This window comes from Rhinolophus sinicus, linkage group LG03 (genome assembly GCF_036562045.2).
Source record: "Rhinolophus sinicus isolate RSC01 linkage group LG03, ASM3656204v1, whole genome shotgun sequence".
Classification (NCBI taxonomy): Eukaryota; Metazoa; Chordata; class Mammalia; order Chiroptera; family Rhinolophidae; genus Rhinolophus; species Rhinolophus sinicus.
In genome coordinates this window covers 143105918-143127167 of record NC_133753.1, presented here as the reverse complement: position 1 = coordinate 143127167, position 21250 = coordinate 143105918, and the positions used below count along the sequence as shown (strand labels likewise).

The following is a 21250-nucleotide window of genomic DNA, read 5'->3' as shown; positions in this document are numbered from 1 at the left end:
GGACTGGCATGTTAACACACAGATTTTTCAAACACAGGCTACATGTAAATTTGTTGGCAGTGGGTGGAATAGGTATTTTGATGGTCTCTTCTAACTCTGAGGATCTAAGTTTAAAAAAAATACAAAATTTTGTCAGGTTGGCCACTATAAGAAGTAGGTCTTCATTATTCTCTTTAGTATTATGGAATTACTTCATTATGCACTTTTTCACTTCCTAATCTCCTTTCTAGAATAACATAGAGTTTAGCAACACAATACCTACATCTCTTACCCACCTACCTAATGAGCGACACTGAGTTGGCTTTCTCACCCATTCCTCTTTCTTTCAGAACCATTTTTAGGTATTGCATACCTCCTACCTGATTAGCATACTATAGTAAGGTGGTTCTTAAATGTGTAAACTTGGAGGCTCATTAAAACATTGATTACTGCAGTTTCTAATTCAGTGTCCGAAATGGGGCCAATGAATTTGCATTTCTAACACGGCCCTAGGATAATGGTGGTCTGAGACCACTCTTGTGACTAGTCCGTCTTCATTCTCCCAAGGGATACACTGTGAAGAAGTAAGCACACTGAAGGAGTCCTCAGGATTACTGTTTAATCAAGTTTGTCAATGATTTGGCAAATAGGCTTATGCAGACTACTACAGTAAATTGTCTCTCACGCACCTTTACAACTCTTTTAATGGTCTTTTCCTTTTTTCCCTGGGCCTCTATTACAGCCCTTTCCCATCCCCAATGTGCTATGTTGGTTTGATCATCCTTAGAGAAAATATTGATCTCAAAGATCAATATTTACTGGTACTTAATGTGGGATTCCTCCTGGGAGAATTTAAAAGAATGATATATGAATCCAAAAGGGCAAATTACCTATACTGTAATTTCAAACTAAGGGAATGATTCCTCCACCTATATGAATACATATTAATAGTGTGTTTATAAATTATATTTATTCATATATGTGTGTATATATATATAGTGTGTGTGTATATATATATATATACACACACACACACCTACAGAAGGTGCCAAAAAATGTATCCACATTTTAAGAAAGGAAAACTGTATTAAAGTTGTAATAATATATACCGATAATAAAAGATGAATACAAGTCATATTTGATTTCTGCAATTACAAGAGGTGCTCAAAGTGGTTACCATCAGTGTCCAGACACTTCTGATTATGGCGAACTACTGCTTCATCACCGTTGACCAAAGTCCACTTGTACACATTTTTTTTGTGATAATGCATATGTGTTTATAAATACATACATATATTTATTCATATATATGTGTGTGTGTGTATATATATATATATATATATATATATATATACAAACATAAACAGAGGGTGCCAAAAAACATATAGACATTTTAAGAAAGGAAAACGGTGTTAAAATTGTAATAATAAATACCGGTAACAAAAGATGAATACAAGTCATGTATAGAAGTATAAAAGACAAAACAAAACCCACCTCCTTTTTGGCTATATTAAGGGTTAGATTTCAGTTTATTGGTAATTTTTGAATGGGCACTTCGGGACATTCTTGACATTTGCCTTGTTGAAAGTCCTCTTGTGTGTCACATGTGAATTATGGAGCATGCCTTGCTTTCTTTTTCACATAAAAGAGGACAAAAGTGTATTGATTGGTGTGGTATGTAGCACCCCTCCTCTCCACACCTCATTAGTACCCAATAGACTTGGCAATGGCACAGGTGTGTGTGTGTGTGTGAAAGAGAGAGAGAGAGACAGAGAGAGAGAGAGAGAGACAGAGAGAGAGACAGAGACAGAGAGAGAGACAGAGAGAGAGGGGAAGAGGAGAGAACAGAGGAGAGGTGAGGTCAATGAAGAAAACAAAACGTGTATAGTCATAGAAATCTGACTTCACAACCATTATTTCTGCGAAAATTCTTAACGCTTCCCATAGTCTCCCCCCCCCCCGTATCCATTTCGTTTTCTTGAGTTTCAGAGCCTAGTGCTTTATTTCATTTTTTTAGTTTGCAATAGTCATATAGTGATTTATATTATGCAACAAAAATGAAAACATTAATAGTACTGCCTCAACCTTCGAAGCAGTCTGCAAGTCCCCCATCCCAACACCCCTACCCCGGTCCTTGGCCGTTAGGTGTTTGCGCCGCCGGCTAATGGTGTTTTTTCTACCGGTCAGGAAGCTGTGAACTGGTTTTGCGTATCTTCCGTTCCTTTTCCCCCGTCTTTCCTCTCTAGGCTTTCTTACCCTTTTCTCTCCTGTTTTCACGGAGCTGAGCGACAGCTTGCTTAGCTACCCACTCTTCCCTTCCCCTCCCCACTCGTCCATCAAACAAAGCCCAGTGAGACAGGCGCGCGCCACTGGCGACACCGATGCGAGAAGCGGCCGCGCCGCCACGCGCCCGAACCGGAGTGGGACAGCGGGCGCGACCGCGCATCGCGCGTCCCCGCCGCTTCCTTCCCTCCGGACTCTTCCTTTTCCTTTCTCCAGGCCCATTCCCCACCCGCTCCCGCAACGCGCCTGCGCAGAAGCGCCCTCTCCCTCCTCCTTCCCCGCCCTTCCTTCCCTCCGCTCCTCCTCCGGTGCTCCGCCTTCCTTTCTCTCTCGTCTATTTCACTGAGCGCTCCAGGTTGGGAGCTGTTCAGTCGACTTCCCCACTACCCCGCCCCCCTTCCTCTTTTCTCCCCACCCCTCCTGTCTCCAGGCCTGTGGAGGATGAGGCGGCTGCAGTGGCCCCAGCCCCAGCAGCGGCACCAGCGGTGGCTGCGGTGGGGGTGGCCGGAACTGGGGTGGTGAAGCGGTGGCGGCGGCAGCGGCGGTGGCCCAGGGAGCGGCAGCCGCCCAGCCGCTTCCCCAGTGCTTCCCTTCCTCTTTAGTGAGCCAGGAAGTTTTTCGCTTCTGTGCATGTATGTGCGTGAGTGTGGGTGTATAGAGGAAGGTTTGGGCGGCGTTTGTGCAGGCGTTGGGTTTTTTGCCCACTTCGCTTCCCGTAACCCGGGCAGCTCGGGAGCCTGGGCTGTGGCCCGAGGAGGGGGCGCGGCGGCGACTCTCCTTTTGTTGTTGTTTCCTCCGCCTGGGGAGCTGAAGAGGGGACGCGTCTGGGTGGGGCGGCTCGGAGCCCGGGCCTGGTGGCCCCCGGGGCTCCCGGGCGGGCTGGGTAAGGCAGAGTAGAGCGGACTTCAACATGATGGCGGCCGAGGCCGGCAGTGAGGAGGGCGGTCCGGTGACCGCCGGGGCAGCAGGAGGCGGCGCGGCCGCGGGCTCGAGTGCCTATCCGGCAGTGTGTCGGGTGAAGATACCTCCGGCCCTTCCTGTGGCAGCCGCCCCCTATCCTGGGCTGGCGGAGGCCGGAGTGGCCGGGACTCTGGGTAGCGGAGCCGCTTTGGGGTCAGGGTTCCTAGGAGCCGGGTCTGTGGCAGGGACACTGGCGGGAGCCGCGCTGTCAGGAGGAGGTGCTGCTGCTGGCGTGGCTGGTGCTGCCGCCGCCGGACCTGGTGGGGAGATGGCTCTCGCCAAAGGGACCACTTCGTTGCCTGCTGAGAACTTCGGGGCAGGCGGCGGATTCCCTCCTCTGCCACCTCCTCCTCAACTGCCCCCTTTGGGCGCGGGCCTGGGAACAGTGGACGAAGGTGACTCTCTAGATGGACCAGAATACGAGGAGGAAGAGGTGGCCATCCCGCTGACCGCTCCTCCAACTAACCAGTAAGTCAAGACCGCTGTTTAGTGACGGGGAAAGTTGGCTCCTGGAAATAAGTGGAAAAACGTACTCGTTCTGTCAGCTGTAATTTGTTGTGAAAAGTTTTGAAGCTTCAGGTTCTACGCGTAGGGATTTAATTTGATCACTTATCTTCCCGACGGGCGCATTCCCTGGCTTCCTCTGGGAAGATGTAAAGTTTTTAAGATGGGAAGCATGGGGAAATGTGTATCAGGTGACAACCGGATGTGGTTCTACCCCTTCTCAATTGAGGTGGCGTCCTGGGATTCAGCTGAGCTGGCAGCTACCGAGGCAGTCGTAGTCTTATATAGTATTAACCTGTGTGTGTTCTCTATTGGAGCTGGATGATTAATTAGAAGTTTTGAATACAAGTATTTGAATGAGTGCTGTACTGATTATCATTTGAAACATGCCTTGGTCAGAATGCTTTGTTTTTGTTCCACTGCAAATCCTAACTTCTGCCTATTGAAAAGCATAGCGATGCAAAAGTTTTTGGATGACTTACGAAAACCTGTGTCAGCGAGAAAGAAAAGGAGTTCTATGACTTACAGGTGTGATTAAGGGCCAGTACTCCAACAGTATCTGTAACTTGTGCCTTTGCATTCCTATGTATTAATATTAGTGCCATTCTTTTATAGTTGAGACTTTGTAAGTACAGTATTGAAGTAAAACAAAATTAATAGCGTGCTTCCCTTTCAACACTTTTTATTGGTGACCAATACAGTATTCTATTTCTAAATTTTGACAGTCTACTGCACAATATATCGAACAAATGACTTTTCTGTATAAAGTTAGTACATCTCTCTTGTTATCTTCATAATTGAATTTAGGTATGTGTTTATGTATGAAGTGGACCTTGATGAGAGGAAAATGTTGATGTTCTGATGGTGAAAGGAGGCAAAACTTGTATAGAACTCTCACATCTGTCCTAATAGACCTTTAGAATTTCTGCAACCTTGGTGAATATCAGAGGAAAAAAAGGTTTGGTTGACAGTTACTCTGGACACTTGAAAGTATTATTTAAAAAATTTTTTTTTGGATAAGTTTCTTTGGAGTATTTAGAAAGGACTTAAAAAAACAAATTAGGAACCTATTAGGTAATACTAACCTATTCTGTCTTAAGGCTACATCTTTTGATACTTAGGTAGAAAAGTAAAGTTAGTCTTATGTCAGCCTTGGTATAGGGGTGTTGTTTTCCTTTATGTTGTTCAATACAACTTCAGTTTTCTTTATCTAATTGTATTCCAACTTATCATGTCAGGTCTGTGTATTGCAGACTTTTCTGAAGGTGTTCTGAGAGTGTTAAAAATTCAAATTTTACACACCGTTTACACACTTTCAAACCTTTTTGAAAAAAATCAGTTAAACATAAAGTACCTACTACATACTCAGCACTATGGTTATAATAAAGTACAACTTTTCATAATGAAAGAATATAGTCTTAGGCCAGTTCATAATTGAATTAGGCATATTTAGTATATTGTAGTTTTAAATTTTTTACAAATAGAATTTGTAGAGCAATTTTAGATTCACAGCAAAATTGAGCCGAAAATATAGAACATTCCCATTCAGTTTTTTGTAATAAACATGAAAAAGTACATAGGAAAATTGTGTTTGTGAGGAGTCCATTGTATGAGATTTTCATTTTGTGTTATGTATTTGAGAATAAAAATATTTGTGTGACTATCCATATGAGATTTGTTCTATTTCTAAAAAGTATCCTCCATTTCTAGTATGTTTTTTAAGTTTGCCACTGAGGAGTACAAATTTCCCTCTTTTCTTTATCTTAGATATCAACCCAGAGTCACTGGAGGCAATACAGTGTAGTGGTTAAGCGTGCAAATTCTGAAGTTAGACAAGATTTGGGTTGGAATCCTGACTACCACTTACTAGCTGTGTGATCTTGGAAAGGTCAGTGTCCCCATCTGTAAAATGGGGATAATAATGGTACCTCCCTCGTATGGTCGTTTTTAAAGTTTAATGAGAACCCTGAACATATGCAATACAGTGTCTGGCACGTAATAAGTGTTCAATAAATAGTCTCTCCAAATAATATAATTTTATTGTCATTACATTGTCTACTAATTCTATTGGTATAGGGACTCCCTTATGAATAGCTATTTTAGAGAATAGCTTCAAATAGCCCTTCTCTCTCTATTTTGAACTCCAAAAGCCTGTCTATAGTGATTTATATTAAAAATTTTAACTTCATAAAGGCTTTCATCAAGTCAAGCAGGTTTAGGTTGAAATTCAAGTGTTTTCTATAAATTCCTAGTTTTAAATGAGGAAGAGGTCTTAATGATTGGTTAAATAATGTTAACTCTTTCATGAAAGTGTTGAAGAAATGTTTTTGGATTCAATTAATATTTGATTACTAGTGACTGGTCATCTTAATTATTGATAGTATGTTATTGAGGGAGGTCCAGGTCACAGGATTGAGTCCACAGTGGTTTGTTAGACTAGGGCTCCCTGGTCACAGAGTTGAACCTTGTATTCAGCTAGTTTGGTGCTGTTGGTTACAAGAGAGTCAAGTGACAATATGTAGATCGACTAGTGCAAATATATTAACGCTATTAGTATTTTGTACCTTGTTTTTCTGTGTGCATGGTGAATCATTGGTCTCATGTTTATTATTGCTCATTTTTATTAGTTTGGTTAAGGCTGGAAAAGTTTGTATAATTTTAACTATTCCATTTATTTGAATATTTTCCTTTTTGCAAGTTTTGAGGAAAATAATTTAAATACAAAAAAATTCTCTCCATATATTTTTACGCCACAAAAGGTTCTGTATCTAAAACTGCTAACAGGTTTCTTTTTCAAGAGAGAGTGAAAGGTTAAATTAAAGGAGTTTGTCACTGGTACTCCCTGTAATTTTATGGAGCTGCTTTTCATGGTTCTTGTTATTTCTTTCTCTCTCCCCTAGAGGTGAGGGGTGATAGTAAAGGAGTATTGTTCCCTTACTACACCTTCAGTTTTATCTATCTATCTATCTATCTATCTATCTATCTATCTATCTATCTATCTATCAATCATCTATCTATCATCTGTCTATCTATCAATCATCTATCTATCCGTCTATCTATAACTTATTATTTTTAATCTATGAGCCTGCAGTAGAGGGAGGCCCTTGAGTTGAATACAACCCATAGATATATATTGCTTGCTCTTAGTGTATTTCAAACATGTAGTAATTAGTTGCCACCATTTAAAAACCGGAAGACTTCACATTTAAGAAGTCTCAATTTCATAGCATCGCTTGAGAAATCACAGGTTGCCCTTGCTGCTTGAGAGTGGACTGCTTGTGCTAAGTAGTGGTTGTCCCTTTCAGGTGAATTCTGAGTTCTCCATTTTGCTTTACCTTTGGTATTATTTGCTTGGCATCTGGTCTAGCTCTTACCCTGGACCTAATATGCAGGCTTCCAAGCCTGAAACTTAAAGGAAAAAGAAATAAGGAATATAAATAATACCATTTTCCCCTTAAAAATCATTTTGCAGTTTCTACAAAAATAAAATCATTCATAAGTCAAATAATTGTTAATGTTGGGACATGTAGTGTTCAATAACTTTGTCACTGTTTAGGTTATAACTATGGGTGAGTCAGTATTTCTTAATAAAAATGGGGTGAGAATTGCAAAAATTAGTTATGGACTAATTGCTGACCAGGACCCAGATTTTGTACCCTATTTGTGTAAGTAGTAGAGCAATATAGTAGGTGCTTGATTTAAGGGATTACAACAATGAGTAAGAAGCCCTTTTTCTCAATGAGTCTCTCTTCTAAAAGAGTTTTAGATCTAGTAGAATATTAGGTAAACCAATTATAATGAGTCAGGTTAAATTAAAATATCATGAGTGAAGTCTGTGCACAGGGTCATGGGGGTTAAAAGAATAAGAAATTTATATAATTAAGATCAGTCAGATCTGAAGAAAAGTAGCAGGTATGTGTTCCCTGCTGCTTAATTTATTTTCTGAACAAGAGGTTATTGGTTCCTATGCCCTTTGCCTAATGATTCTATCAGGTAACAAAGAAGTATAAGTTAAACGAGTATAAACTTTTGACCCTAGTGAAGGGTCTATCCTGCTGAATTCTTAATTATATTTACCTGCCCTCTGGAGGGAGGTTGAGGGGGGTCCCTGCAATTACTGAGAATACAGAGCATAGCCAAAGGCTAGAATTGGTCTGGATCTTTGAAAACCAGGTAAACATTGACAGACAAAAATTAGGAAGAAGAAAGGGAGAACTGAAGAGTCAGCTTTAGGTTGTTTTGGTTTTGTCTCTTTACTGGCCATTAAGAAATGAGAGAATGCCTTTAAGAGCAGCTGAAATACCCAAAACAATACCTTGGGGAACTGGGGACTTGTAATGATTATTAACAATAACAGCTATTACTGCTGACATTTCTTGGTTGCTTACTAACTAACAAGCACTGTTCTAATTGGTTTGCATGTATTGTTTTATGTGTCGCTTCACTCTAAAACTTAATTGCTAAAGTAATATTTATTCGCTCTTGATTCTAAAATGTTGGTAGGGCTTGATGAGGACTGTTCTGTGTGTCATCTCTTCGCTATAACATCCAAAGCAGCTTCTTAACTCATGATGTCTGGTGCCTCAGCTGGGATGGCTCGACCAGCTGGGTCTCTCTCTCTCTTACCCCCCTCCCACCTTCCTCTCTCTCCCTCATAACTTCCCCTCTCTCCCTCCTTGTAGCCTCTCTACTTCATTAGCTTTAGCTTCTTCACAGCATGGCAGTTGAGTTCCACAGGGGAGCATTCAAAGAGGACACCCTCTCTGTGTCAGTATTGATTAAGCCTCTGTGTTCTTCATGTGTGGTAATGTTCAGTGGCCAATGCTAATCATAATGACCCAGTCCATATTTAGTATGGAAGAGACTACAAGGGCATTAATATTGAAGGTGAGATTTCTTTGGGGACACCAAAGTTATAGCCTACCTCATGTATTCATTTACATGTAATATCAGAAAGTACTAGAACGCCAGTGATGCAGGAGGAGGTGGGAAAAGGGGCAAGTACTTATAAGTTCTTCCCTTAGGCTCAGAGTGGTAAATTGTCTTTCATTAAATGAGTCAAATATCCCCACAATAGATTTTGCTTGTTACCACCATTGTCTTAATTTTAAACCAAATATATTGAGTGTGGATGTTGGTTATAGCTCATTGTTTGAATATACAAGTGTATGGAGAGTAGATGTGTTATATTGAAATTGCCTACAGTATGTTTCAGTTGTGGCCTAAGTTAAAAATAGTTCTCGTATAATTTACTGATTAACTTCTCCAATTTTCTAATCCTATCTCAACAGGATTTTGGGTATGATTTTAGGTGTTTCAGTGATTGTGTGATTTTTGTGAGTAGACCAGTGAATATTATGGGGTCAAAAATATACACTATAGTTGGAAGATGAGGCATTAATAGTAGAGAGATAAGATGATAAAATTAATCTACAGACACATTGTACAGAAGTATTTCTCAAATTAGAGGATAGCTGAAGAATGAAAGAATGATATTGAAATTTCATACCATAATCCTTTTTTACTGAAAATTTATAGAAAATTTTATTATCTTTTGTAGCACTGGTGTTTGGTAGTATACTCATAAGAGTGATATGCACAGATACATAGTATTTTAATGATAGAGGAAGCTCTGATCGCCTAGGTGCAGAAGCATACTCAGATAGAGTGCCTTTCTTAATTAAGAGCGCATAGCTAGGTAGTGGTAGTATGGGACAGAACCCAGCTCTCATAATTTTTCAGATATGTTTAGATTTGAGTGATATTTATAATTAATTTGGGGGGGAGAGGTTTGAAAGGCAGAGGCTCAGTATTGACTTATCATTTACCATATGCTAGGCACTTTACATAGATTCTCACACGATACATTGTGAATAGATATTATCCACATTTTTATTGTTGAGAAAACTTGAGTGATAGAATGGGAATTCTAATGTAAAAACTGTAATTTTTCCTTTCTTATGACCCCTTCTGGTACATTTAATACACACATATACATACAAAACTTAATATACTTCAGGGCCGTCCAATCACTGGGTGTTATGGAATGAATTGTGTCCCCCCAAATTCATAGGTTGAAACCCTAACGCTCAATGTGGCTATATATGGAGATACGGCCTTTAATTACATTAAGGAGGTAATAAGGGTTAAATGAGGTGATATGGGTGGGTCCATAATCCAGTAGAACTGGTGTTCTTATAAGAAGAGAAAGAGACACAAGGAGTGCACAGAGAAAAGGCCAGTTGAATTCACAGTGAGAAGGTGGCCATCTGCAAACCAAGGAGAGAGGCCTCACTAAAAACCAATTCTCCTGGCACCTTTATCTTGAACTCAGCCTCCAGAACTGTGAGAAAAAAAAAATTTTTGTTATTTAAGCCATTCATTCTGTGGTATTTTTTTTATGGTATCCTAAGCTGACTGATACATTGGGTAACCCTGCATCTGTAAAAATGGCTTTGGATGATTTTGGAGCAAATTGAATGCACATCTATTAGGTTGATGCAAAAGTAATTGCGGTTTTTGCAGTTGTTTTTAACCTTTTAAACCGCAATTACTTTTGCACCAACCTAGTACTAGAGAAACAGGGTCCTCATTCTTTTGTTTCCTATCTTTCTCTGTAGGAAAGAAAAACGTTCCTTATACTTTACCTTTTTTTCTTTATGAGTTAGTGACTTTTATCTTCTTTTTTGACTGTACCTGTGTGAAAGGTGGAAAACAGGTTTAAATGCTCTGATCATTATGGTGTGAAAACATCCTACACATAACCATGGATGGTAGCCATGGAAGATCCCTATGGGTGAGACATTACTTCAGCAAATTTTCTGTATTCATTTTGTGCTCATTGTTGTAACATTCATTATTCCTTTTGAATTTCCTTTCTCTTACACACCCTGTTTCCCCGAAAATAAGACCTAGTCGGACAATCATCTCTAATGTGCCTTTTGGAGCAAAAATTACTATAAGACCCAGTCTTATATTATATTATACCCAGTCTGGTCTTATCTTATACCCAGTCTTAAGACTGGGTCTTATAGTAATTTTTGCTCCAAAAGACACATTAGAGCTGATTGTCTGGCTTAGGTCTTATTTTCGGGGAAATATGGTATCTGTCTTAAGCTAAGGGAAAGATCTAGGCATCCCCCTCAACTCTTTTATTAAGTCTATGTAGAAAGAACCCGATAGACTGTTTCACAATTAAATTATATAATAGTAGAACCATATCTCTCCTGCACCCATGTCTATCTACTTAGCCATTGACTTACCTTTCAAAATTTTAAATTAAACTTCTTATTTTGAGGTAATTGTCGATTCACATTCAGTTGATAAAAATAATACAAAGATGTGCCCTTCACCCATTTTTCCTCAATGGCAACGTCTGATATTACAACCAGGAAACTGACATTGATAAAGTTCACTATCTTACTCAGATTTCACCAGTTCTACATACCCTTGTGTGTGTGGGAGGATGTGCATTTAGTTCTGTGCAGTTTCATCATCTGTAGATTTGTGTGATCATCATCATAGTAAAGGTAGAGAACAGTTTCATCAGCACCAGGATCCTTTGTGATGCCTTTTTATAACCAAACTCACCTCCCTCCTCCACTTTCTCCATCTCTAACTCCTGGCAAACACTAATCTGTTCTTCATTTTGTCATTTCAAAAAGGTTATATTAAATGCAATTACATAGCATGTAACCTTTTGGGATTAGCATTTGTTATTGAACATAATTCCCTCAAGATTCATCCAATTGTTGCGTGTATCCATACTTTGTTTTCATTGCTGAGTAGTATTCCATGGTATGGATGTACTACAGTTTGTTTAGCCATTCACCCATTAGAGAATATTTGGGTTATTTCCATTTTGGCTGTTATGAAAAAAAAGCTGTTATGAACATTTATGTTTATGTTTTTGTGTGAACATAAATTTTCATTTCCGTCAGGTAAATACCCAAGAGTGCAGTTGCTGGGTTGTATGGTAATTGCATGTTCAGTTTTACAAAAAAACTGCCAGTTTGTTTTCTAGGGTGACCATATTCTTTTACCTTCTCACTAGCAATGTATGACAGTGATCCTGATGCTCTGTATCCACACCAGCATTTGATACTGTCACCATTTTTTATTTTAGTTGTTCTCATGTTGAAAATCTTTTCATGTGTTATTTTGTTATCTGTATATACTCTTTGGTGAAATATCTGTTTATCTCTTTTGCCCATTTTCCGATAGGATTTTTTATTGTTGAGTTTTGAGAGTTCTTTATGTATTCCAAATATTAGTCCTTTGTTTGATATGTGGTATGCAAATATTTTTCCTATTCTATAGCTTGTCTTTTTCTCCTAACAGGGTCTTTCACAACACAAGTTTTTAATTTTTAAGAGGGTGAATTATTAATATTTTCTTTTGTAGGTTGTTCTTTTGGAGACAAGTCTGAGAACTCTTCATCTAACCTAGGTCTCAAAGATTGTCTCCTGTTATTGTTTCTAAAAGTTTTGTAGTTTTTTGTCTTACAGTTCTAAGTCTGTGATCCAATTTGATTTCATTTTATAAAAGATATGAAATTTAAATTGAGGTTCATATTTTTGCCTCAAAATATGGATGTCCAGTTGCTCCAACACCATTTGTTGAAAAGGCAAACAAACATCATTCTTCCATTGAATTGCTTTTGCACTTGTGTCAAAAATCAATTGGGTATATATGTATGAATTTTCTTCTCGGTTCTCTATTGTGTTCTATTGAGCTAGATGTCGCCATCTGCTAATATCACTCTTAATTAGTGTAGCTATGTAGGAAGCCTTAATGTTGGGTAGAGTGACTCCTCTCACTTTTCAATATGGTTTTAGCTATTGAAAGACTTGTGTCTTTACATATAAATTTTAGAACAAGTTTGTCCATGTCTACAAAAACTGAGATTTTCATAAGAATTGCATTAAACCTATAAATCAGTTTGAGGAAAATTGACATCTTTACTCTATTGACATGGTATATGTTTTTATTTATTTAGATCCTCTTTGATTTCTGTAATCAGCATTTTGTAATTTTTAGTGTGTCAATTCTGTACACCTATTGTTAAATTTATTCTTAATTTTTGTTTGCTTTGCAGTGATTTTATAAATGTTGTTTTTTTCAATTTCAGTTTCTATATGTTCATTGTTAGTATAGAAATGCTATTGATTTTTGTATGTTGGTCTTGTATCCTGTGATCTTCTTGCTCAACTTACATTCAGTTCTAAGAGGCTTTTTACAGATCCTTGGGATTTTTTTACATAGACATTATGTCAGCTGCATTTAGGGACAGTTTTATTTCTTTCTAATCTGTATATCTTTTATTTCTTTTTCTTGTCTTACTGCAGTGGCTAGAACTTCTAATATTATATTGAATGAGTGGTGAGAGCAGACATCCTTACTTTGTTTCTTGTCTAAGTGGAAAGCATTTAGTATGTCACCATTAAGTATGATGTTAACTGTAGGTGTGTGTGTGTGTGTGTGTGTGTGTGTGTGTGTGTGTCGGGGGGATAGACAATTTTTGTCAAGTTGAGGTAGATCACCACTTCTTAATTTACTGAGCGTTTTGGTCATGAATGGGTACTGGATTTTGTCAAGTTATTTTTCTGAGTCAATTTATATAATCATTTGATTTGTTTTTTCTATAGCTTGTTGATATGGTAGATTACAGTGATTTTTTTAATGTTGAACCAGCCTTACATACCTGAAATTATGGTGTATAATGCTTTTAAAACATTGCTGAATTCAGGTTGCTGTTAGGTTGAGGATGTTTGTATCTAAGTTCATGAGAGATAATTGGTGTGTAGCTTTGTCTCATTTTAGTATTTGGGTAATAACTTTATAGAATTTTTTTAATGGTTGTCCTGGATATTAAAATACACATATGTAATTTATCACAGTCTGTTGGCATAAACATTTCATCAATTAGAGTGAAGTATGGAAATTAATCCTTCCATTTAAATTCCTTTCCCCTTCCACTTTGTAAATATCGTTGCCTTGAATATTACTGCTGTGCTATACATTGAGCAGCTCCATCAGATGGTGTGGGCTTTTTTATTGTAAAATATACATGGCATAAAATTTACCATTACTTTAACCATTTTTATGTGTACCGTTCTGTTGCATAAAGTATATTCACATTGTTGTGCGACCATTACCACCATCTATCTCCAGAACTTTTCTATCTTTCCCAATGGAAACTCTTTACTCCTTAAACAATAACTCAACATTCTCCTCTTTCCCAACTCCTGGCAAGCACCATTTTACTTTCTGTCTCTATGAATTTGACTACTCTAGGTACCTCGTAAGTAGAATCATACAATATTTGTCCTTTAGTGACTGACTGACTTCACTTAGCATAAGGTACATCTGTGTTGTACCATTTGTTGTAATTTTCTTTTCAAGGCTGAATACTATTTTAGCCTTATCCCACGTTTTGTTTATCCATTTATCCATCAGTGAACATTTGTTTTGCTTCTTCCTTTTGACTATTGTGAATAATGCTGCTTGAACATGGTATACAATATCTGTTCAAATGGCTGCTTTCCTTTTCAGGACTATACATAGAAATGGAATTGCTGGATTATATGGTAATTCAGTGTTTAAATTTTACAGGAGTTGCTGTACCATTTTCAACAGGGAAGACACCATTTTTCAGTACCACTAGCAATGCATAAATGTTCCAGTTACTCTACATTCTCACCATCACTTTGTTATATTCTGGGTGTTTTTTCTGTTTGTTTGTTTGTTTGTTTGTTTTAATAGCTGTCCTAATGGGTGTTAAATGGTATAATATCTCATTGTAGTTTTCACTTACATTTCCCTAATGAACAGTGGTGTTGAGCATCTTTTCATATACTTACTTGACATTTATGTATGTTCTTTGGAGAAATGTCAATTTAAGTTCTTTGCCCATTTTTAAATCAGGTTTGTTTTTTGTTGAGGTGAAGTGTTTTTTTGTTTTGTTTTTTGTATATTTTGCTTATCAATCCCTTTTCAGATAAATGGTTTGCAAATATTTTCTCTCATTCCATGCATCACCTTTTCACTCTTTTGGCAGTGTCCTTTTGATGTACAGAGGTTTTCCATTTTGAAGAACTACAACTTGTTGTTTTTTTTTGGCCTGGATAATTTTTATCTTATCCATCAACTATGATTTTGAAACCTCTTGAGAAGGGTAGTCTATTGAGTCTCTTGCTTTTACACATATTTTTGCTTTTCCCGTTCTTCTTTCCTGATCTTCCAAGAGTCCTTCTTTTATCATTTGAAGAACTTCCTTGAAATATACGTCTGCTAGTAATTTGTATCCTTAGTTTTCCTTTGCCTGCTTATGTCTTTATAGCCCCTTCATTCTTGAAAGGTAATTTTATTTGAAACATTTTATGGTTGACAGTTCTTTGCTTTCAGCACTAGAAAAATTTTTTGTTACTTTCTTCTGATCTTTGTGGTTTCAGATGAAAAGTCTGCTGTCATTCGAATTGGTGTTCCCCTATAGGTAATGCATCCTTTCTCTGTGGTTGCTTTCAAGATTATTTTCTTTGTCTTTGTTTTCAGATGGGTAATGATGATATGTCAAGGTGTAATTTCTTGACATATCGTATCAAACAGGTTTACCTGTTTGTGGTTTACTCACTTGAACCTGTAAGTTTATGTCTTTCTCCACATTTGGAAATTTTGAGCCATTTTTTTGAATATTCTTCAGCTCTGCCCTCTTTCTCCTTTCTTTATGGGACTCTACTGATGTGGAGTTGGATCTTTTGTTATTTATTGTCCCATAGATCTTTGAGACTTTGTTAGTTTCTTTTCAGTCAGTTTTCGCTCTCTTGTTCAGATTGGGTAAATTCTGTTGATCGCTTTAAAATCACGGATTCTATCCTGTGTAATCCCTACTATTGAATCCATCCAATAAGTTGTTCTTTTTGTGTGTTTTTTCCCCCTAATTTTATTTTACTATTCTATAATTTCCATTTGGTTGTGTTTTTTAATACTTCCTATTTTTTAGCTTGGGTTTTTAAAATTTTTGTCTGTTTCAAGGGAATTTGTAATTGATTTATAAAGAATTTTTAATGGCTGCTTTAAAATCTTAGATAATTCCAAAATCTAATCTGTAGCAATTTTGATGTCTGTTGATTGTCTTTTTCTCATCAAGTAGTGATTTTCTTGGTTCTTGGTATGATGGGTGATTTTTGACTGTATGTGGGACATTTTGTCTCTCATATAATTTTTAAAAATCACTTTTCCCCCTAAGTATGATTAATATGTTTACTCTAGAAAATTTGGAAACTGTTGGCAAACACAAAGAAAAAAAACATTATTTTACTACCAAAGGTAGGTAGCTACTGTTAAGTTTTTGTATATTACGTACATCTCGGAAAGGAAATACGTATATATTCCCATCCTCCAACTATAATTACAGCTAACACTTTTACATACGAGGAAATTAAGGTAATTGAATTTAAGACTCCCTGCAGTTTGAAAAACTCTAGTACTGCAAGCATGGTTTTATAAAGACAGTTGTTACCGTACTTGCATGAAACCTTTCTGTGAGTCTCCATTTTAGTAGCTTTCAAACCTAATTTTGACCATGATTCACCAAAAGAAATATTTTTTAACATCTGTGATGTAGCACATATAAATAGCCATATAACAAACAAAAGTTGAATGAAACTTATCCTTACTACTTACTGTTCTGGTCTATTCTATTTCATTTCCTTAAAAAAAAAGTGCTGATCTTGACCTACTAAATTGATTTCTTGGCCCAATGGCTTGAGATCTGCAGGTTGAGACAAAAAAATTAAAGCTTGTTTTAGTATGACATACAATGTCAACTTACCTGTTTTCTAAAATTTTGTGTTTCATCAGTGCTATACTGTTTTTATTCCTTAAATTTGCTGTGCTGTTTTCTGTCTCTCCTTTTCATATTTCTTTTTACTGGGATACCCTTCTTCCTACTTGATTGTATGACAAATTCTCATCCATTCTTCTGAATACAGCTGAGACGTTACTGACGGTGGTGTATAATGACAAAAATAAACGTTTCTTCTCACGCAGTGACAATAGTCACATCAAATAAACTTGGGAAGAAGGAAAGTGTTTTCTCACAGAATTAAACTATAGTGTCTCAAATTAGCATGTGACAAATTACAGATGCTTTGTGGTTAGAAAGACCTGACAAAATGTGGTTGGTGTTATTGAAATATTTAAACAATAGGATTGTAGCCCATGTCATTAAATGACATGGTCACAGTGAACTCAGTAAATGGATCCCTATTAAGGGTAAACTTGTCAGTGATGATCTTAGATCAAGGGAGTAGGTTTTTTTTAAGTCTAAGGATGAAACCTATTTGCTTCTGGTGCAGTTTTTTTTTTTTTTAATTACATATATGTTTTCATCAAATGTATGAATTATCTACATCTTTTTGTCCAGATTTCATGACCAAAAAGCAACTCCCCTACAAATTTTTATGTTGGAAAATATGCAGAAGAGTTGTAAGAATAGTGTAATGAGTAACGGTATATCCTTTTCTTTACATTTTGTCTGATTTGTTTATACCTTTGTGTATGTACATACATATATATGTTATTTTTACTGAATTGTTTATGAGTTAGAGATCATGTTCCTTCTCTCTAAAGTACTTTATTATGTATTTACTGAGAATAAGGACAATAACTTACATAGCCAAGTATAATGAATTGAATATTAATATATTCACATTCAGATCCTCAAATTTTCCTATAATGTCCTTTATATCTGTTTAATGAATTGAATTGAATTGTTATATCTCTGTAGTCTTCTTTATAACAGTTCCCCCAATGTTTTTTGTTTTCGTTTTTTATTTTTATGTATTCACATTTGTTAAGAATCCAGGAACGTTGTTTTGCATAATATGTCTCAATTTGTGTTTGTCTGATTATTTCCTCATAATTAGATACAGTTTATTCTTGGCAGAAATACTCCATAAGTCATCAGTTCCTGATGTTTTACATCTAGGGGCACATGATGTCAGTTGTCCTATTGATGATGTACGTAAGTTAGAACTTGGCTTCCATCAGATTTTGATGGAATCCATCAGGTGGATTCCATCAGATTTTGCCATTACAAAAAGTAATGAATGAATAATATGTATTCAGTAGTGTTTGTATCTGTGATTTTTACTCAAATTACTTCTCTGTTTTACTGGTATTGTAAAAGGGTGGGGGATTTTTCCTTTTTTTCCCCCTCTTTATAATTTCTTTGAATGCCAGCTAATAAGTTGGCATTCTTCATTACACAACCTTATGTTTACAGTTTGGCTTCCCACTTAACAGGCTCTCAGGGAAGAGTAAGATGGAAAGAGATATATGTAGGCATTTGTTCTTTGTTATTAATAGAAAAGTTGTTGTTGTTTCTATGTTAGTCGGTTGTAAGCTTTGTTAGAGTGGATCAATGACGAAACTTGACTAACTTGAATTGGCATTACAGACCCTGGAAAAGTCAGGTCACCTTGGCTGTTGCTACTTTATGATGAAGTCTCTTGGCAGCCAGCAGGTTAATTCTGCCTAGCACCTCATTCTTTGTTTCATGCGTTTTTACAGTGATCTCTTAAAAATTAGGGTTAGGAGGATGCTTTTCAGAAAAGGTGTTTGATTCTGTGGTTAAAGGTAGTGGATAATTAACGAGCACTGTTGGAGTAAAATGGTGAGCGCTTGTAGATAGATTTAAAAGGAGTGGTGGTGTTTTTTTCTTTTCCAACTCATTTTTTTAAATTAATGAACTTTAGTTTTTAGAGCAATTTTAAATGAAAGGCAAAATTGAACAGAAGGTTCAGAGAATTCTCATATATCCACTGTGCCCACTATCAACATCCTGTAGTACAGTGATACATTGGTTACAATTGATCCTACACTGGTAGATCATTATCACCCAAAGTTTATGGTTCACACTGCGATCCATTCTTGGTGCTGTACACTTTATGGGTTTTAACAAATGTAAAATGACATGTATCCACTGTGGTATACAGAATAGTATCATGAGTCTAACTATATGCCATTCTGTAAAAGGCAAAACTATTAAGACAATAAAAAGACTGTTGGGGATGAGGAGGGGAGGGAGGGATAAATAGGTGGTAATACGGAGGCAGCTCTGTTAGAGCAGTGAAACTATACGTTGATTTCTGAGCACACGGGAGAGGGGGGGTTGGCACACCTGACCCCTGAGTTGTTCAAGGGTCAACTGTAGTTTGTTCATACCCACAAAATGACTTGCTGGGATTTTGATAGGGATTGCCTAGAATGTAGATCAATTTGGGAGGAAATGACATCTTAACAATATGAGTTTGTCCATGGACATGGAATATCTCTCCATTTATTTAGTTCTCTTTGAGTTTGTTCATCAGAGTTTTATAGTTTTCCTCAAATAGGTCTTAAACATATATTGTTAGATTTATACCTGCTTTATTTTTTTGGGTGCTAATATAAATGCTAGTGTTTTTTTTAATTTCAATTCCACTTGTTCAGAACTGGTGTAGAGGAAAGCTATTGGCTTTTGTATATTAGCTTTGTATCCTGCAACCCTGCTGTAAGCTATTACTAATTCCAGGAAGTTTTGTGATTGATTCTTTTGGATTTTCTACATAGACAATTATGTCTTCTGCCCATAGTGACAGTTTTATTTCTTCTGTGCAAGTTGTGTACCTTTTACTTCCTCTTCTCGTCTATACGTTGACTTCTAGTATTAATGAAAAGAAGTAGTGAGAGAAGACATATTGCCTTGTTCCCAATTTTAGTGGGAAAACTTGGAGTTTCTCACCATTCAGTGTGACGTCACTTGTAGGTTTTATGTCAAGTCCTTTAACACGTTATAAGATCTTTATCAAGTTAAGAAAATCCCTTTGTGTTCCCAGATTTTTGAGAGGTTTTGTCTTATCATTAAGGGATGTTGGATTTTGTCAGATGTTTCCTCTGTAACTATTTATATGATTATGTGATTTTTCTTCTTTAGCTTCTTGATGTGATGGATTACATTAATTGATTTTCAAATGTTGAACCAGCCTTGCATAACGGGATAAATCTCACTTGGTAATGGCGTATAATTACTTTTATATATTGTTGGATTTGACTTGCAAATACTTCGTTGAGGATTTTTATATCTATGTTCATGAGAGACGCTGAGGTGTAGTGTTGTTGTAATTTGTCTGGTTTTGGTATTAGGATAATGGTGGTCTCATAGAATCAGGAAATATTCCCTCTACTTTTATCTTCTGGAAGAGATTGTAGACAATTGTTACAATTTCTTTCTTAAATGTTTCGTATAATTCACCAGTTAACCCATTTGGGCCTGGTGTTTTCTGTTTTTGAAGGTTATTAATTATTGATTCAATTTCTTTAATAGATATAGGCTTATTCAGATTGAATATTTCTTCGTGTGTAAGTTTTGGCAATTTGTATTTTTTAAGGAGTTGGTCCATTTCATCGAGGTTATCAAACTTGTCGGTGTAGAGTTGTTCATAGTGTTTCTTTATTCTTTTGATGTCCCCATTTTAATATCTAATATTAATAATTTGTATTTTTTTATATATATAGCTTGGTTAGAGACATCAATTTTACTAATCTTCTCAAAGAACCAGCTTTTGGTTTCACTGATTTTTCTCTTATCAATTTACTGTTTTTAATTTCAATTTTAAAAAACTGAGTTTTCCTTTAAATTTAATTGTTGCATTTCTTCTGCTTACTTTGGGTTTAATTTGATGTTTTTTTTTTCTAATTTCCTAATATGGAAGCTTAGATTATGGATTATAGATCTTTTCTTATTTATGCATTTAGTGCTATAAGTTTCTGTTTTTGCCACATCTCACAAACTTTTAATAAGTTGTATTTTTGTTTCCAGTTCAAAATATTTTTTAGTTTCTCTTGAGATTTCTTATTTGATGCATGTGTTATTAGAAGAGTATTGTTTAATCTCAAAGTATTTTGGGATCATTGAGCTATCTTCCTGCTACTGATTTCCATTTTAATTCCATTGTTGCCTGAAACCAGATATTGTGTGATCTCTAGTTTAAATAGGTTAAAGTATATTTTATGGCCTATACAGTAGTCTGTTTGGTGAATGTTCTATGTGAGCTTGAGAAGAATGTGTTGTTCTCTGCTGCTGTTGGATGCAATAGAGTATACATAGTAATTTTATCCAGTTGATTGATGGGTATTCAGTTCAACTGTGTCCTTCCTGAATTTCTGCCTCCTGGATCTGTCCATCTCCGATAGACGATTGTTAGTTTCCAGCTATAATTGTGAATTCATGTATTTTTACCTTGCATTTCTGTTATTTTTTGTCTCATGTATTTTGACTCTTTGCTGTTAGGTGTATACACCCTAAAGATTATGTCTTCTTGTAGTGTTGACCTGTTTCATTATATAATGCCTGTCTTTACCCTTGATAACTTTCCTTGCTCTGATGTCTGATCTGTCTGAAATTAATATAGCTACTGTTTCCCCGAAAATGACCTAGCTGGACCATCAGCTCTAATGTGTCTTTTGGAGCAAAAATTAA

The 21250-nt window shown here is 36.7% G+C and overlaps 1 protein-coding gene across 2 annotated transcripts in view; it reads left to right on the top strand.

Annotated features, from left to right (window-relative positions):
* Positions 1-2582: 2582 nt before the first annotated feature.
* Positions 2583-21250, top strand: part of RASA1 (RAS p21 protein activator 1) — a 98124-nt gene continuing 79456 nt past the window's right edge. Inside the window, exon 1 of one of the 2 annotated variants that reach the window (XM_019746367.2) lies at positions 2583-3690. In XM_019746367.2, the coding sequence (XP_019601926.2) occupies positions 3173-3690 (518 nt within the window). In that variant the 5' untranslated portion in view covers positions 2583-3172. The remainder of the gene's footprint in view (positions 3691-21250) is intronic. The other variant, XM_019746368.2, reaches the window with a different exon arrangement.